This window comes from Lissotriton helveticus, chromosome 2_2 (assembly GCF_964261635.1).
Source record: "Lissotriton helveticus chromosome 2_2, aLisHel1.1, whole genome shotgun sequence".
Classification (NCBI taxonomy): Eukaryota; Metazoa; Chordata; class Amphibia; order Caudata; family Salamandridae; genus Lissotriton; species Lissotriton helveticus.
Window position 1 is genome coordinate 342,197,292 of NC_136060.1, and position 18,486 is coordinate 342,215,777.

The 18,486-nt window shown below is 42.1% G+C and overlaps 1 protein-coding gene across 2 annotated transcripts in view; it reads right to left on the minus strand.

The window, feature by feature from the left end:
• The window catches only part of PPP2R2C (protein phosphatase 2 regulatory subunit Bgamma), a 597,242-nt gene that overhangs the window by 63,741 nt on the left and 515,015 nt on the right, over positions 1-18,486 (minus strand). For both annotated transcript variants that reach the window (XM_078678502.1, XM_078678501.1), the window contains one exon: positions 8,473-8,564. In XM_078678502.1, the coding sequence (XP_078534628.1) occupies positions 8,473-8,564 (92 nt within the window). The remainder of the gene's footprint in view (positions 1-8,472; positions 8,565-18,486) is intronic.

Sequence of the window (18,486 nt, forward strand, 5' to 3'; positions counted from 1 at the left end):
CCCATGTGCCCGCCTTTAATTTTAAAATAAATGGACCGGGACCTGGCCCAGAGTTTTTCCTAAACAAGCGCGGGAGGCCGCGATTGTTTTTTTTCTCATTCATGCATGCATTCACAGACCCACTCAGAGACTCACACACCCACCCACTCACAGACCCACTGAGAGACTTATGCACTCACTCACAGACCCGGTGAGACACTTTTGCAGCCATTCCAAGGCCCACTCAGACACTTACACACCCACTGACACACATTGAGACACTCACACACTCGCAGAGACACTCATACAATCAGTTGTACACTTATTCTAAAAGTTTACAGGTTACAGTTAGGAAATACAAATTTAAAAAACCTTAGAAATTCACTTTAAAACACAAAGGTTACAGGGACGTTATAGTTAGGAAATAGAATTTAAAAAACCCTAGAAATTCACTGAAATTATTATTAGGCTCAGATTTCACTCGTAGAAAACCAGTGAAACTCAGCATTTATAGATATCGGAGGTAACTACAAATTAGACCCCTGCAACGCACTGCTTATGACCTCACATATTACCTCACTGATGACATGGTCAGTGATATTGCTGATGACATCACTGATGACATCTAAAATTATATCACTGATGACATCATCCCATGAGTGTAAGTGTTTTGTAACCGTTTCTGAGACTTTAAGATATATACAAAGCTACAGCATAATTTAAATTTGCCAGGTAGTTATAGTTAGGACCATGTTTCCATTGGAAAAGCATTTTTTGACTAGCCTATAACTTTGGCACCTGTTAACGAATCCTCATAAATCTTTTTTTTTTAAAGTGTCAAGTTAAGTCTTGCTGTGCATTGAAAGTTTCTGGGTGATCCGTCAAGTGGCGCCAAAAAAAGGGTGCCAAAAAAGTGTGTTTTCCCATGTGAATTCCCATAGGTCCTCTGGACTCGCCTGCAGCTCAAACTGCTGGACAGAATTGGTAGAATGGTTTATGCAGATTGCGGTTTTTTCCATTCAGTAGTTGTTGAGAAATTTAAGAAAATAGAGTTAGCTATCTCTATGGCTGCGACAATTTTGCAAAAAATAACGAGCTTGTGCAGGGAAATACAGAGCTCTGATTGGCTGCCAAGACTTAAACCAGGAAGTGTTGGCAGCCATCTTGGGTCTTGGCTTCAGCTGAGTCTGAAAAAGAAATGTAAAAAAAAAGAAAAGGGGGCAAGGTAAAAATACAGACACCAGAAATTTGGTCCTGGGGTTCCAGAGAGACACCGACAGGCTAGAAAAGCATAAAAAATAAATGAAAAAAAGCGAGATTTGTAAATTTGCGGTAAAAATAAAAAAAACAAGCATGGGTTCCCGTGCTTGTTTTTAATTAAACCCCGCTTGGGCCAGGTCCCGGACCATGCCTATGAAATAGGAGAGGGGCAAATGGGACCCCTCCCTAGTGCCCCTCTCCTAGGGCTTATGGAAGCCCTGGGGACCGCCACCTGCTGGGGCATTGTTTTTTTTGTATGTGTGGGGTGTCAATGCAGCACCCCTGCAGCCTGGGGACTGTCACAAATGGTTATAAACTAATGCCCTTTCTCAACCACACTGCAAAGGGGCCGCCTGGTTGGGGCATGAAGTCCCTTTGGCTCCTGAGTATCCTTGGGGGCCAACAACCCCTCTGGTTACCTCGAGTAAGTGCCATACAGTAGGATTGTTGAGAGCTCATGGGAGACCCCACCCTTTTATCCTCCATTCTGCAAAAGCATCTCCTGGCACACTTCTGATTGAGGGATGAAGTCTCCTTTGATGCAGAGGGTCCTTGGGACCAAGAACCCCTCCTGTTAACTCCAGTAAATCCCACACAGTGGGATTGCTGAGAGTTCATCAGAGCCTTTGCTCCCTTTCTCCACCACTCTACAACGCGCCTCCTGACACACTACTCGCTGGGGGATGAAGTCCCCTTGGATGCGGAGGGTCCTAGGAGGCCAAGAACCCCTCCTGTTACCACCTGTAAGTCCCACCCAGTGGGTTTGGTGAGAGCTTGTGAGAGGCCCGCTCCCTTTCTCCACAAATTAAGAAATCAAAAAAAAAACATAGAAATTCACAGAAAAAAACAAAGGTTACAGGGATATTATAGTTAGGAAATAGAATGAAAAAGTCTTATAAATTTACTAAACAACAAAGCTTACAGAGACATTATAGTTAGGAAATAACAATTACAAATTCACTGAAAAAAACAAAGGTTGCAGGTACGTAATAGTTAGGAATTAGAAGTTAAAGAACCTTAGAAATCTACTGAACAAAATAAAGGTTACAGGCACATTAAAGTTGGGCCTACATTTCACTCGTATAAAACCAGAGAAATTCAGCAGTTAGCTGAGCTAACTATGACTTACCATCCTTTTAGATGTCATCAGTGATGTCATGAGTCATAAGCAGTGCCTTGCTGGGGTGTAAGTTATAGTTAGCTCAGCAAACTTTTATTGCCCAATTCTGTGGTTTTGTACGAGTGAAATATAAGCTCAACTATAATGCCCCTGTTACCTTTAGGTCTTTCATTACATTTGTAAGGTTTTTTTATTCTATTTCCCAACTATAACGTCCCTTTGGTTTTTTGTTTTTTTTCAGTGAATTTATAAGATTTTTTATGTTGATTTCTAACTATAACACCCCTTTAACTTGAGTTTTTTTCAGTGGAAAAAAAATATATATATATTTATTTGTTGGGCAATGTTGTGCATACTTGACCCAAAGGTATTAGATCACTTTACATGAACACCAGTTACATTCCAAAAGGTCACACTTCTCTTTTAGGGAGGGGGAGAATCATAGGATGTTGAGTTGACACCGAGACCAGAACCTGGTTCCCTAATTCCAAAGTCGGCAGCTCTGGCCACAACGTCACATCCCCTTCCCTATTAAAAAAGCCATATTAGCACAACCAGGAGGTTGGCATTGATATGATGAGCAGCCAGTTATTTAAAAGTAAAGTGAAGGCACACAATGCCTCGTGTTTGAACTTCAGGAATACAGCTTTTATGCTTTGTGATTTAATAATGCACTTCATGCACTAAAAGTGAGTACAATAGAATAAAGTAAAGAGATTCAAACATCTGATAAAATGCTCCCTTGTGTTGTCAGCCTTTTTTATACAAGAGAAAGGAACAGCGCATCTGTAAAGGAGAATTGATAACAGGGTTGAACCAATGAAACCAAACTGGTAAGCAATTAAAATCAAATGTGCTCCTGGGGTAGATAAAGGCCCCGTAATAAAGTTAACTATAGTAAGGACTCTTTCAGAAGGTCTAAGTGGTCCCAATTGTTTTTTTTATAGATCTGTATTGATTTGCCATATATCACAGCATTTCCACAAGCAGTCCACTATGTTGAAGCCAGTAGTATGCATCTGTTTAACAAAACAAAGCACTGTCTTCTGTAGAACCATCTGTATTATGAGCATTTTTTTAGTATAGCAATACCAAACAACTTCATGAACCTATTACCTCAATGATATCATAGTTTAGTATGGTGTATGCCCTTGTAGGTTCTTTACACATGTCAGGCTCTCCAACCCAGCCCCGCAGTCCACCTTTTTCATGTGCTTTAAAGTGCCCACAGCATTCCATGTCCTCTTGCCATTGCCTTTGTCAATCCCTGCATCCCTAATGCACCATGCATCTTCCGCCACCCACTAGTTTTTGGTCAGGTTTAGATCTGGAGTCATGGGACTGATGAAGGTTGCCCATCATGCCCTCGGCGGAGTACTGTCCACAGTACCGTGTATGTTATACTGTGTAACTGTATGCTTCTCTCAATGTTCAAGGGGGCAGCTCTACAGATTTTGATTGTGTCGCCATCGGGAAACAGTCCCATTCAGTGATAGATGTTGCTCCCCCAGTCTGCCTTTGTATGTGCATCATCTCACTGGTTTCCACAGTGTCCTATTGTACTAGATCCCTAAGCCATTGCGCAGTGGTAAGGGATATCAATGACTTCTAGTGCATGACTATATGCATTTCTCCAGTATCAGGGCTAGATCTATAAACCTGGAGGTGTTTTTAGCCTTTACTGGTGTTGGAAATTGTCACATCAGGCACAACGCCACCTTAGCAGGCAGCGTACGATCTGTTACATCTGCCAGTACTCCCAGGAGGGTCTGCCAGTAGGCATGAACATGGAGGTCCCAGACCAAATAACTAAATGTTTGCTTGCAGTGCCTGGCACCTAGGGCATTTAGGTATGAATCCTGGATATTGGACCGCTAGGCATGCTGGTGACATGTAGGTACAGTGTAAGCAGTTGAGTTGTATAGATTTAAATCTGTGGTTCCGATTCACCTGTTTTGTGTATTGTAGAATCCATCTCCAGTATATGTTGGGTATGTCCTCTCTTAATTGCTGCTCAAACAGTTAGAGCCAGGGACCTGTGCATACTTGTCTCCGCTTTACAATGTATCCCATGTGTCAGCAGCATGGCCAGTGTCTCTGTTTGCTCCAAAGTGCCTTTACCCCAGGTGTCAAAAGTTACAGTCTTCAGTGCATGATATGTCAGAAATTGGCCTTTGTGGAAGCTATTCATAAAGCTTGTCAAATGTTAGAAGCTTGCCATCAACATATAAGTCACCCATTGTGGTCAACCCAGCCTAGTCCCATGCTTGTGTGACATGGTTGGTTGTCACCCCCGCCTGGCTGGGTATCACCCACAGTGGCAAGTTAGAGGAATATAGCATTCCCCTGCCCAGCTTTCTAGAATATTTATCCTAGCAAGTCTTAATGACTCTCAATTCTCTAGGTGGTGGTATCTGCGGCTGTATCTAGTATATAGCTTCTGTAGGAGGTGCCTATCACCTGGGGCTCATCTGATTTCTCTTGCCCTCAGGGTTCTTGTAGACCTCAAGCGACCTTGCCAGCTACATACATTGAGTGGCCTTGTTGTAAGACTCCAAGTTGGGGAACCCCATGACCCTCAAGTCCAGGGGACGCATTGCTTTGTTGATCGCTGGCTATCTGCGTTTTTCCCCCCACATCAAGCCAGAAAATAGCAACTGCAGTACCAGAAGAAGGATCTCAGCAGATGTAGTGGGAGGGCCAAGAAACTATATAGAAGTCGTGGCAAGACAATCATTTTCTGTAGTGCTCCTTTATACATGGAGTGTAATCAGGTTGCCAGACAGAATTGGTAGGCAACATAGAACTAAGAAGGGAGTCTGTCCATCACAGATTCCATTCATGAATTGGTCCATAGCCACTTTGACCTCTAGTATCTATGGGTCAACATTCAAAGTTAATGTCTGGGCCTCCGTGAGACACGGAATCCTCGTCTGTGCCAAGAATTAGGCAATCCGGGCCGGTGACTAGGATGGGGGAGGCAGAACGCTGCAGTGATCTCCTAATGTGTCGCCACCACCTGGCCTGTGAGGAATCGCACATCTCCTATTGGCTTCTTCGAATAATCAGATTTCACTAGCCATACCAGCAGGCGGCCATTCCTGCCACGTTCCCCAAGCTACCATGCTAACTATTCTCTGTAATGCAGGCACTTAAGCCTTCTATCAATTTCTGGTATGACTTGGACAGCTCCAGCAAGTGTGGTCTTTCCGTTGGTTCTTCTAATGCAGATATTTCTTATACTCTGCAACTACGTTCCACCTCTGGGAATTACCTCATTACTCTTGACTCAGTATGAGGTCTTTATGCTTAGACTACGTATGACCATTTTAACAGCATCCCAGTCTGTGTTCGAGTGGGAGGCAGTGTCCTCATTTTCTTTAAAATAATTGTATAGGAGGTCTCTCCGTGTCCCTAAAGGGGGGGGTCCAAGAGTTGTCAAGTCGGGACTACTGTCATTGTCCTCTCCAGTTCCAGTGTCAGCAACAGGGGGTTGTGATCAGAGTCAGTGCAGCATATGTATTCAGTTCTGTGCAGACATGGTGTGAGAGTAACACATTCCACTATCTAGTCTATGCATGTGTGCACACCATGCAACCCAGAGTAGTATGAGTATTCCCTACTCAGTGGGTGGGCCTCCCTCCACAAGTCCACCAGCGCCCACCTTTCCATCGATTGGCAATGCCCCCTGGCCAATGACACAGTAGTACCCGAGGGCAGGGATGGTAAGGAACGATCTCAGGAACAGTCTATCACCATGGTGTAGTGCGCCAACTTGGTGCAGTGCTAGGGAGTCGAGGAATTGAAGTTGCCCTATGTTGGATGCTTGTATATTGGCTATCAAAACTGGTGTCCCATCTAGAATCCTCTCCAGTACAGCTATCTCCCCTCTGGGTCTTTGCTCCATCGATGTAGTGTGAAAGGGACCCCCGGCACCATCCATATCAGCGTGTCTCTTGCAAATGCTTAGAACACTGTATTGAACAATTGGGCCCTCCAGTGTCTTCCAAGTTTTTCAAGGTCCATGGCCACCGCACGTGTCTCTTGCCAACGAATGACATGTACACTCCATATACGCAAGAAGGCTCATACTCTGTTTTGTTTCACCATGGTGCCTGGTCCAAGTAACTATGTTTTGTCTCTGGGCCATAACTGTGACTTATCTGGGAGGGGGAAGATGGGTAGGAGGTCCAGCACTCGCCCAGGTCAATGCTGGCTGTGTACTTAGTCATTGCGGAGTATAAGTAGTGAGGCGTGTGTCATAAGTGATAAACATGTTTTAGTATCAGATTGTAGATATTCCCAAACACCACCTCAAGCCAATCAAAAACCTCCTCATGAGCGGTGAAAAAAGCTCTATATTGTTAAACATAATACATAGCTTCACTGGATAGCAGAGACCGTATGGGAGTCACTGAGACCTGAGCACCTGGCTCATCCCTGCATAGCTCTGGCACTTCTGCACCTCTGTAGTGTAGCCAGGGATTATGTGTCCTTTATGTGGGCACAGGCCATCTACAGAATGTCATCATGGTTCAGTGATTCAACAGCCTGGCAACTATGGGTCTTAGAGGGGTACTTGAGGGAGGCGGCCTGACTGGCACTGTGTGTCCTCTCCAGAGTAAAGAACTAAGATTGCGTATTCAGGAGTACAGTGGCGAGCAACCAATTTTCCAGAAACAGTTCTGCAGTAGGGTTTTCAACATGCTCTGGTAAGTGCACCACTCTAATGTTATTTCGGCTGCATCCTTTACCCTGCCCTGCAAAATCTTCAATTTGTAGCACAAGTCTTTCATCAGTAGCTGCAGTGGGGCACATTGCGGCCAGCGTGGATTCCGTACCCTCCACCCTCTCTGACAATTTCCAGTGGTCTGCTCACAGCAGGCCCACCTCTATAGCGATTGTATACATTTTCAGCTTCAAGGATACTTGGAAGTCCTGTATGGCCTGTAGCAGGCCTTGCAGCAGCCCTCCACTTCACACGCCTCCGGAAGACCTCGGCCTAACCCTAGTACAGGGTGGCGTCAGGCATAGCAGGCACCGAGGGCACTCCGGACCAGAGACCAGTGGGTCCCCAGGATAGGACACATGCGGCACTGGCCAGTTGTCAGCCCGGTGTAATAATATCCAGCAGGATGTATGAGGTACAGCGGGAGCAGTGCTCTCAAGTGCAGTGGCGGCCAGCATGGATCTGGTGTGGTGAGGCGGGGGCGAGGAGGTAAGGAGGTATGATTGTGAAAAAATAGAAACATTTACTACCTCCTCGCCGCTCTGTTCCACGTTGTCTCTCCTCAGACCAGGAAGAAGTCAGGCTCCTGTGAGCCAATCACAACACTGCAATGCAGCGTTGTGATTGGCTCCCCTAAACCAATCACAGCGCTGTAATGCAGTGCTGTGATTGGCCTGAGCACTGTGGTTCAGAGCTCAGACAGGGACTAGGGGCCTGGGCTGCAATGTAGCCTGCATGGAGAACATACTAAAGTGCGCATGAAAGTTTGGCCGGCCGAGAGGGCTGGTAAAAGCATCATGCGCACTTTAGTGTGCTCACCACTCCTCCTCTGCTTTTTCAGCAGAGCAGCCCTGCTCTCATGCTGCCGCAGCAGTGAAGGATAAAATGATAACATTGAGTTATTATCATTTTATTTTTCCTTTCATCTGGGCTACTCAAGTGCCCGCCAACTTTCCAAGGCAAGTCACGCCTCCCGTGGTCCCACTTGTTGACGCTGATGACGAGAAGAGTCAATGCCAGTCTTGTTTCTTTGTCCTTTGTGTTGCACAAATAGAATAGTAAACAATATTCATGTGAGAATATTTCTGTGTATGATATTCTGACAAACAATCAATAGGAAGTCATGTTTTTCAGAGCAGAGGTATGCTCAGCATCCATCCAGGTTTCATGATTGAGTCATGGTTTGTGGACCCCCCCCCCCCCTTAAAAGTTATAGGGTGGTACAGAAGAACCAATGACGTATCATTCAACACAGGAAAACCTGTTCAACTAGCATATCACAGTTTGCTTATTTAACTTACTGGTAGATAACGTCACTAATGACAAAATTAACATGCTTAATAGCACTACATAGAACACATATTAAACGTCTGAAATGGATTACCTGTCTGAGCCATTCCAGGCACATTCAAACTTGTCAAAAATGCAGTCATTTTCGTAAAGCGAACACAGCTTACTCCGAAGGTAATCGTGAACCTATTTCGAGAACACATATAGTAAACACGCCCACATTAGTATGCATCACATTTAATATAAGGGAAGCAAGCAATGTTTTATAATTTCCAGAAAATTAATCATTTGATCCTTTTAAGGCTTGAAAGGTTTGGGAGGCAACACATCATTAAAACTGTGAATTTTGCTGTTCCTAATTTCAACTGGTCAGCTTGTATACTCTACATATGAATAATGGGATGGCTGTATGCGCTGGCTTTAAATGTTTAGCCTTACTCTGACATATACTTCACTCTGCCTCCTACATTTTTTAAAATACTGTACAGCTGTGATCTCAGATAGATGATCTGGATGAATAAAGTAGTCTGAATAAAAGGTGTGCACTCTAAATATCGACCTCAGAATATCGATGGGACACAGGTAGGTATGTCTATATTTGCTATACCTAAATCCTTATATATATATGTGCCCACATATATATTCATGTACATAGATGAGGAAATGGGAACAGTAAATATTGTCCTATATGTTCTTGTACTATGATATTCAGGGAGTCGATATTAAGTAGTTAAATATGAATAAACTTATTGAAATTTGTGTTCTTTCTAAGAGCATATAGCTGTCTCTGAAAATTGATGACCCATAAAATATGTCTAGCTCTCATCTCTACATCACCTGACAACCTAAACATTTAAAACGGAGAAGCTTGCTTTTCCTAAATGAAACGTCCTGTGTTTACTGATATACGTCTGACAGCAACACAAAGAAGCATGGTATATACCCATACCTTAATACATAGTGAGTACCTCTTTTGGTTATTCGATAGAAGGACAAATGGAAGGACGTATGAACTACCTGACAGGTCCAATGTGTAAGCGTATGCAAACAATGCCCCAATAAATTGTAGAAACTGTCAATGTTAACTGTTTTCTTGGTAGTATTTTCATGGCTTCTAAGTTTAAATTGCTTGTGCTCACTCATTAGAGAAATGGTTTCATGATTCATAACATTTTCAGTACACCTTGGTTCAAGGTGTGTGTGCAAAAAACATGGCAGCTCTGGATGTTATTCCCAGATCCCAGAATTGGGGGATATGCATGATGCATGCCCATAAGGCGCATAAGTAGTTTGAATTAAGGTTAAGCAATGCCTATGCACTACCTTACAAATGTCATGTAATACCCATTGAGAACCATGAAATCCTTTATCAGTGTCCGGGTCTTGGGAGCTCCCAGGTTACGCTACCCTAATCTCTGACTGGGGTGGTAGTACATGACCCTTGCAATCTTAGTGGCTAAGGTGCATTACACACCCCTGTCCCATCTAACACTCACTAGCCTACATAGCCCTCTAGGTCTCAGAGCCTGAAGTGCTTTCTGTTGGCGTACCTGCTGGTTTTCGTGGCTGGAGCTGTAGATTGTATTAAGATACAGTGAGGCAATAATGCAGCCTCTAGCCCAGCTGTAGCCTAGTTGATATGCCTCTGGAAGGTATCAGAGACATTCTTCAGCCCGAACAGCATTACTTTGCACTGAAATTGGAGTTGGCAATCTCTCTTTTGCACCCTCAATGAGGGTGAATTGCCAGGTATCAGAACTACCAGTTATGAGAAGTCAGACCAATGGTCTGACAAACTGGACAAGCATTACCCTGTCAATAAGTTCATCAGCTTCTGATATTTGATGTGTGTCAGCATTACTGACTGAGTTGAGTCCCTTGTACCCTGCAAAGAACCGCAGCTGTGAGGGTCCACTTTGATGAGAAACCTTTGGTAACAAGACAAGCAAACTTGATCAAAAAGTATTTGAATCAGTGCTTAATTTGAGCAGGTGCTTTCAGGTGCTCAGCATCGGCACTTCTTTCATAGGGCCGAGGCTACAATTTCTGACCCTGCAGCTGGTGGTCTCAATATTAATTCTTCAAATTCAAAGTAAAAAGAATAACATACATTGCATTGTGACTGGCTTGTAAACGTTCATAGACAGGCCAGCATATGCCTGTCCAGGCAGACATGATTGTGTTTCACCACGTTAGTGATGATGTCATCACGCCGATCACAAATCCAAGAAGTCATTGACAAACCATGTCTTGCATTCTATTCCCCGAGTCTGCTGCACCCTGCCACTGCCTGAGCCTAAGCCTCCCATTGGATAATTGTAGCTGGGGGCTGGCTCAGGACGGAGTTGAGGCAAGGAAACTGCGAGAGCGCATTTGGAACTTGGGAGTGAGGGCTCTTGAGGAAGAATAAACGAAAGTAAGTGTGGTCTTTTCACTTGCTGTGTAGCCAGAGTAGCATATCCTGCAGCCCTGCATTACTAATATCCTCAACGTGCTCGATGCGCTCTGGCCCAACACAACTTGTGTGTGCCATGGCCTCACCTGTAGAATCTGTGCGCTGCACCCCAGCATGGTAATTGCTGAGCGTGTGTGAGTCCAGTAGGCACCACAGCCATACTTACCGGCATTGGCGGCATTACAGCTGGGGACAATGCCTGTGCTGTGGCAGGCAGGTTCACACCAAGCTGAGCAGTGGATGCCGATGCCGTCGCCATCTCTGAACCTACTTATTACAGGCAGCACTAGTAGTAACATCACCTGCTGTGCTCGAGCAGCTACCTATTCTGCAAAAAAAACAGTTATACTGCACTGATTATGCAAAAAAAGCATTTTCATTTGGTGTACATTTTGTTTTTGCACTCGGTGTAGGTAAGAAAGTAAAACACATGTCATCTTCCTCTTCTTTAGAAAAGACAACAGGAAAACGCAGAGTTCAAAATAGCAGGGACATGTACAGGCTGATGACAGGGGTCACAGGCAGCAACAGTGTTATAGATGAGAGAGAGAGCAAGAGTAAAGAGGAGAAAGAAACAACAGGAGAGGAGAGAGATAAGACGGAGCTAAGTAGAAGAAAAGGAGAGCAAATCAGATACAAAGAGAAAGCAGCCATTATGTGAAGAAGAGAGCATTAAGAAGAGAGAAGATAGAATGTAGAGGACAGGACAGAGGAATAAAAGCAGGCAAATGATAAAACGGAGACACAGCTAATCACTATTAGAAGAGTGATAGTAAAGAGCCAAGATCGAGGGGAGAGAGAGCAGAGCATGGATAAAAGTGAAGAGGAAAAAGGGCAGGGGTAGAATGAATAGAGGACTAATCAGAAATGCAGGGAATAAGGTAACACACCAGGTGTGACAAAGATTATAGAAAACAATTAGAGAGGTGAGAGGATAGAATCTTAGAACAAATGCCCACATGCATCACACTTTTTTGCATTCGCAAACGGTGCGAATCACAAAATTCGGCCGTTGGCGAATGCAAAAACCTTTTTTGGGATGCATCATTTTTTAATTTTTTTTTCGCAATTTAAGAAATCGCAAATTTTAGCGATTTTTTTAATTGCGATAGCATTTAAGAAATCGCAAATTTTGCGATTTCTTAAATACTATGCATGATTATTTTTAATTTGCGAATTCGCAATTTGGAAGGGGAAAATTACCATGAAGTAAACCTTCATGGTATTTTTCGAAAAGTTCAAAAAATGCACAAAAGTGCATTTTTTAAACTTATATTTCACACACACACATGCCCTTGGGACATGTGTGTGAGTAAAATGTACTTACGTGACATTTCAGGGGTGCAGGGGGGGGTCCTTTGGACACCCCCTGCACCCTTGAAAATGCATTCTCATTTTGCGATTCCTTAATTGCGAATTCGCAAAATGAGAATGCCTTCCCATTGATTCCTATGGGCCTCTAGGCCCATAGGAATCAATGTAATGCGATTCCTTAATTGCGATTCGCAATTAAGGAATCGCAAATAAAGAAAATTAAGAAATCGCAAAAACTTTTGCGATTTCTTGATGCATAGGAATTTGCGATTCCTAAATTGCGATTCCTTAATTTTCGCAATTTAGGAATCGCAAATTCCTACAATGATGCATGTGGGGGAAAGACTTAGGGGACAGACAACATATCAAGGTTAGAAGATAGAGACTGAGGCGGTGAGAGTGTTGAAAGTGGGGCTCATCGGAGGAAGAAGTGAGCTGTGGCCTCCTTGGCAACATTTTCAGCACCTGCACGTCTTTTTTTTTTACAAATTAAGCACTGATTTGAATGCTTGAGTGATCAATAAATCTTGACTTTTGGGCACTTCTTCATTTATGCTGGCCTCAACTTATCTTGCAGCCTGTAGATTTTATTTGTGACAGGCATGTTGTCCCCAGTATTTATGTAGTGGACACATCAGTTAGTAAGTCCTGGTGTCTTTGAAACAAAATCATGGCCCTCAACTGGAGGCAGTCCCTCTGTTGTCAATCCGGCAGACTAAGAACCAGGTTGACTCCTTCTAATGACTTACCCATCTCAATCTAGGGTAGTAGATCAGGGAGCCCCTCTTCTTATGCTGTCACCATAGACATAATTTCTGTCAAAGTAGGGTTTAAGTCAATTAATACGTAAACTGTCAAGACTTTCCAGCTATGCAGGTAGTTCCCCTCAGCAACATTGTAGAGCACTCCGTACAGGAAGACCAGTGGTACTTTCACAGTACCAAAACAAAAGATGAAGGGAGAGGAATACTATACTTGCAAAAAGTCTAAACCACTGACAATGCCTTGGGGTAGCATTCCAACCCACCGTTTCCCCCCTTTGTGCCACTCAAAACTGAGACTCGCCTGACTAAATTCAGTGCAAATTTTGCTCCCCTTGGGGACAGTCCAATCAGTCACTCAGTCAGTCAAAAGACAAGTTTTTTTGGTTTATCACAACCATAAAGCACACAATAAAATGTATAACAATCATGGTTTGAAAAACGTCGTGTTTTCAATAAAACTTTTAAATATTTACAAATTCTATAAAATTCCCAGACTGTTACACCCCTAGCATTTATTCTTTATCTGCTTTCAATAGGAGCCCCCCATCCAGCTTGTTACCGCCTGTCTGCAAGTACGGATTTGCAAGTCCTTAAAAGATGCCTTTAGCAGCGTCCTTCTTTCACCTTTTAAAGAGTCGCAAACGCACATCAAATGGCATATTGATCCTTTACGATATCCGCACAGACGGCAATTTTCAGGTTGTTGTTTTCTTTTCCAGGTAGGGACCAAATCCTTCAAATTATGGTCACCTAATCTGTATGCCGTGAACCTCTTTTTTAAAGATAGTCAAAAATGCGCCACTAAGTAGGATTGCGGTTTTAGTTTAGTATACGAGTTTATTACCGCCAGGCGTGGCATCGTTTACTCAATCTTCTTTTATCTTCCATAAATGATAGTTTCTTGGCCGTGGTGTTACATGCTCTATTAAATGTTCTTTCCAAATTGCGATTCCAGGCTTCGTCAATCTCTAGTACTTCCAGTGCTGTTCGCAGAAAATCACCCCATGAGTTTTTTTTTTTTTAAATCAAATTGAGATCGTATTTCGGTCCAGCATAAGATATTCAACAATCCAGGTTCTGATGCTCTAAATTTCCAGCACAATTTTACAAATGTTGCTTTTCTTTGATATTCCTGGTTCTGGAGGCCAAATTCCAGTCGTACCTGTGCTGGGGATGCTCCTTAAGGGAGATTAAAAACTGCTTTATATACTTTTGTCTGCAGTTCATTTAAAATGGCAAATTCTTGACCATGCCAAATTTCCAGGCCGTAGGACAAAGTTGAAAACAATTGTGCTGCCATTATTTTCAAAAGATGGACGTGGAAAGGGCATTGCAATTTCTTATAGAGCTGTTTGTAGGCAAAAATTAGTGATTGGGCTTTCGCATTTATATACATTTTTGGATCCATAAAGGTCATCCTTCGGCCCAATTTGATGCCCAAATATTTATATGAGCTCATTTCCTCAATTTGTGTTCCCTTTACGTACCATTTGTATTTTCCTGATCTGGGGCCTACTAGTCGTACCACCTTGGTTTTTGTCTTATTTAATTCCAAGCTATTGGGGTTTGACTCCCAACCACAATCTCATCCGCATATTACAGGAACTGAATTGACTCATTTGCCAGTTTGGGCAGATGGCCAATTGTCATTAGCAAGTAGTTGTTTAAATCTGCTAAGTATAGATTGAATAGATATGGTGAAAGGACGCAGCCTTGTTTTAATCCTTTAGGTATTTTGATCTTTGATGATATTCTGCTACCGTCTCCAGGCTTCACCATGGCCCATGTTTCGCTGTATAAAGCTATTATTGTATCTATGAATTTCTGGGGTAAAGCACATTCTTTCAATTTCAGCCAAAGACAGTCCAATCAAAAAACTGCAAGCTGATCATATAATTTCATCTGATTTTAAAACTCAAAATATTATATTAGTTTTAATCCAGAGTTTAAGTAATCATGGGTCTGATTTCAAGTGTATAAAAGTACATATGGTTCAGCTGACATATATTTGACTTGGGCACTTCAGTTTCTTGAACTGATATCTAATGTGAACTGACAGGCTGACTAGTAAGAACCATCTTGTCCGCCTGCCTCCCGAAAACACAACTGACTTTCTGATAAGACATAACATTTTTAATACATTATAATTGCCTCGAGAAAGGTCATAGGTTCAAAGCATCTGAGCGAAGCACATGGTGTCAGAAAAATGTGTATTTCTTTACAGTCACCTTCATATCCAAGATTGCATTACTATTTTTGGATAAATAATAATAACATACTTTAGGTTTTAACAGCACAGGAACTATATACTATTTCATTAAGAGTTTTTCCAGCTCCTGCAGTTTTACACTTCACACAATTCACTGTTTAGAAGGGTTAATCCCATTGGCGCAGACAGCACCCGATTTCCTCAAAATGCATGTCTTGCGTCAATTGATCAATTACTATATGCCCTGTTTTAGTTTTTGGGGCAATTAAAACCATTCTTTGTCAAATTATTTGGCTTATGATTGAGAAATCAAATTTCCCAGTAGATATACAACAACTGACTGTTTTCTTCTTTTGTCTGTGTCTAGTCTTCACTTCAAGAAGGATACTCTCTCTTCTTTTTTTGATAGACATCTTCCTGGATTGGTTCCTTTGCAGGTTACAATTCTGCAAGTTCAAGTAAGCCCTCCAGGATAGATACGTCATCTAACTCAGTCATAATTTCAATTTTATTTCATTTATTTACATTTCATTTGGCTAGAGGCCCTGAAATGTACAATATAAAGCAAATTTAGAACCTGTACACAATAAAAATCATTTCCATGTTATACCTATAATTAGAAATTGTATATTTTGATACTATTGGACATAAATATCACCATCCACATGATAATAATCAAACACAATCCAGTACAAGTTGCAAACGTGTGATTCTCCTCTGTAAAATATAAGTTCAATTTCCCTTATTACACTTTCACATAGCATCAAAACTCACAATTGATCGACCTGGGTGTATCCCAATCATCTGCCTCAGTAAATGATTTCTAATCAACTGCTCTAGGAAAAGATCTAAATAATTGGAATACTCTTTAATTCCTAAATAATCCTTTATTGATATAACCCAAGTTTTGGTCTATAAACATGAACCATCTTCTTTATCATTTATCTTAACTTTTTCCACACCCTTTTCCTCCCATATGGACCCAGCAAATCAAACTGCAAATCAGCATCAATTGTTCTGTTGATTGTTTTGAGACTCTGAGAGATTAATGTTTTAGGAATCAATAATTGAATAAACAAATGTTACAACCTGGGATATTTCCATTCCTAACATTCAGAAGAAAATTTATGCATCAGCATTTTTCCAAACGTTGCAGTAACCCAGTTCAAGGGTTACTTTTTAAAGCATTGAATATCTAAGCAAATCTAAACCTCATTTCATGACTAGTCTTTTTAAAAGTGAATACTCCACTCCACCATCGAAGAGGACTATTTTATAGCTGTAGATTACCAGAGAAACAATAGTTCCTCTTTAGATGTTATAGATGGTTTTGTACTTACTGTAGAGCAACAGTATACAATTCAACATTGATGAAGTTTTTTTGTTATTAACCAACAGAGCATCTTCCACATTTTCTATTGATTTATTTGATTTGACATGTCCTTACGTTTAACAGGGGTAAATGATAAATATCCTGAAATACAACTCAAAGATACATTTTGATTATCTGAGTTATATGTTAGCTAAATTGGAGACAATGAGAAGAAGCTGCTACCATTGTTGAATCGTTTAAAAATAGGTCCATACTTCCTAAATTGCAAGTGCCACTTCATTTGTTTACTGGAAGCGATTTTTCACCCATACTAGCCATATTTCCTTTACTCACTCAACTTTGTTTAAAATGCTTTTCAACACAATTTCTCATTGAGTATGTTAATGTTCATTACATTACCGTCTGAAGTAGAAGCTGTGGCTGAGTTGTCTTGTTTAGTGAAGGAGTTTTTTAATTTTACCAGATCTAAGGGACATTCACTCCATTTGTTTAAAAAAAAAACTGGATCCCCTCACTAAACCAAACCTTTTCTAAAAAATGTATAATCCATTGACCTTCCACTTTATTTGTAGTCCAGTCGATAACAAGCTTGGCATGTTTCACTCTCTGATGAGTCACTGATGCTCTGCGTCAGATTCCTGAGCTTTGGGACAGGCAAGACAGAGCTTGACTCTCTGGAAGCCATTCAGGAAACAGTGGGTTTAGATAGGCTCCTTCAATCCTCACGCCCACAGAAAGTTAGTGTTCATCTAAACTGTCAAACAAAGTGCGTTGTAGCCGATTGTATAAACAAATAACAATTGTAAAATGACGCCAAACAGGCGATGATCTTTGACACATGTATGCACTCTGCATCAGCTTCCCCGTCGTTAGGGCCAGCGAAGCAGGGTTTGAGTGCCTGGGAGCCAATCAGGAAAAAACGGGGAGGAGTTAGCTTCCTATTCTCCTAAAGTCCACAATAAATTTGTGATCAAGTCAAACTGTCGAGCAAAGTAACTGTAAAATGAAGCCCGGCAGGAGCCTACAGCTGCTGCTCTTTTTCTGGGATGCTGGCCCATTATTCTAGGGCTTGGCATCCCACAATAGCCTTCAAATATATCTGGGCTCTAGCAACCACAATACCCACCTGAAGAAGTAACACTGTGCATCAGCCCACTCCAGATTCTGCACATAATTCGTTTAGCAGATTAGCCAGGACTAACAGTTACCTTCTTCTCAGCTGTACCCCCATGCAGGATTGTCACTACAAGGAGGTGGTATCAGAACCTATTTTGTACATCTATTAATGGGTTTCTGCAAATTTGTCTGAGAACACTTCAGTTTGTTAACCACATTATTCATGCTTGCACATGTGCCTCTCATTTAGATGAAACCGACAGTCTTCGCAAGCATCTTAACCATGCCTTCAGGATTAAGCTTCAGCCCACCCTTTGACATCAGGGAAGTCTATCTTGCATCACCAGACAAGTCTCAAATCGCAATTCCTCAGTTACTATCCCTGTCTTCAGCTTCTTGCAATGCCCTTGCTGAGACAGTTGAAACAAAGCCTTGTAAGAAATTGGGTTGTTGGTTGTCTGGAGTGTGAGCCGTGGTCAAGCAGAAAACACAAGGCTTGTCAGGGTAAGGCACAAGCAAACACCAAATTAACCCGTGTTCACCCCCTGGTATCTTAACACAGACCCGTCAGGCGTGGAACATTAAATTAAAAAAATCCCACTCAAGGTTAGAAAAATAAAGCTGAATTTAAAAAACTAAAACAAGGCCAAAATGACAAAAATCCAATCAGTAGAACTGGAGTTATGCATATTTAAACAATAAAGTGAAAAATAGAGCCTAAAAGCATAACGCTCCAATCACGGCTATCTGGTCATGCTGGACCAGGTCAAAGTCAATGTTTCAGGCCAACCGTGATGTAGTGTGGGTGGGATACAGTCCCAGATTAGTCTAGCTGATGGTTTACCTTCTCAAGTTTTGTGGCAACAAGAGACCTGTCCACGTTGGAGAGGGTCATGAACAGCAAGGAGAGCGTCAAG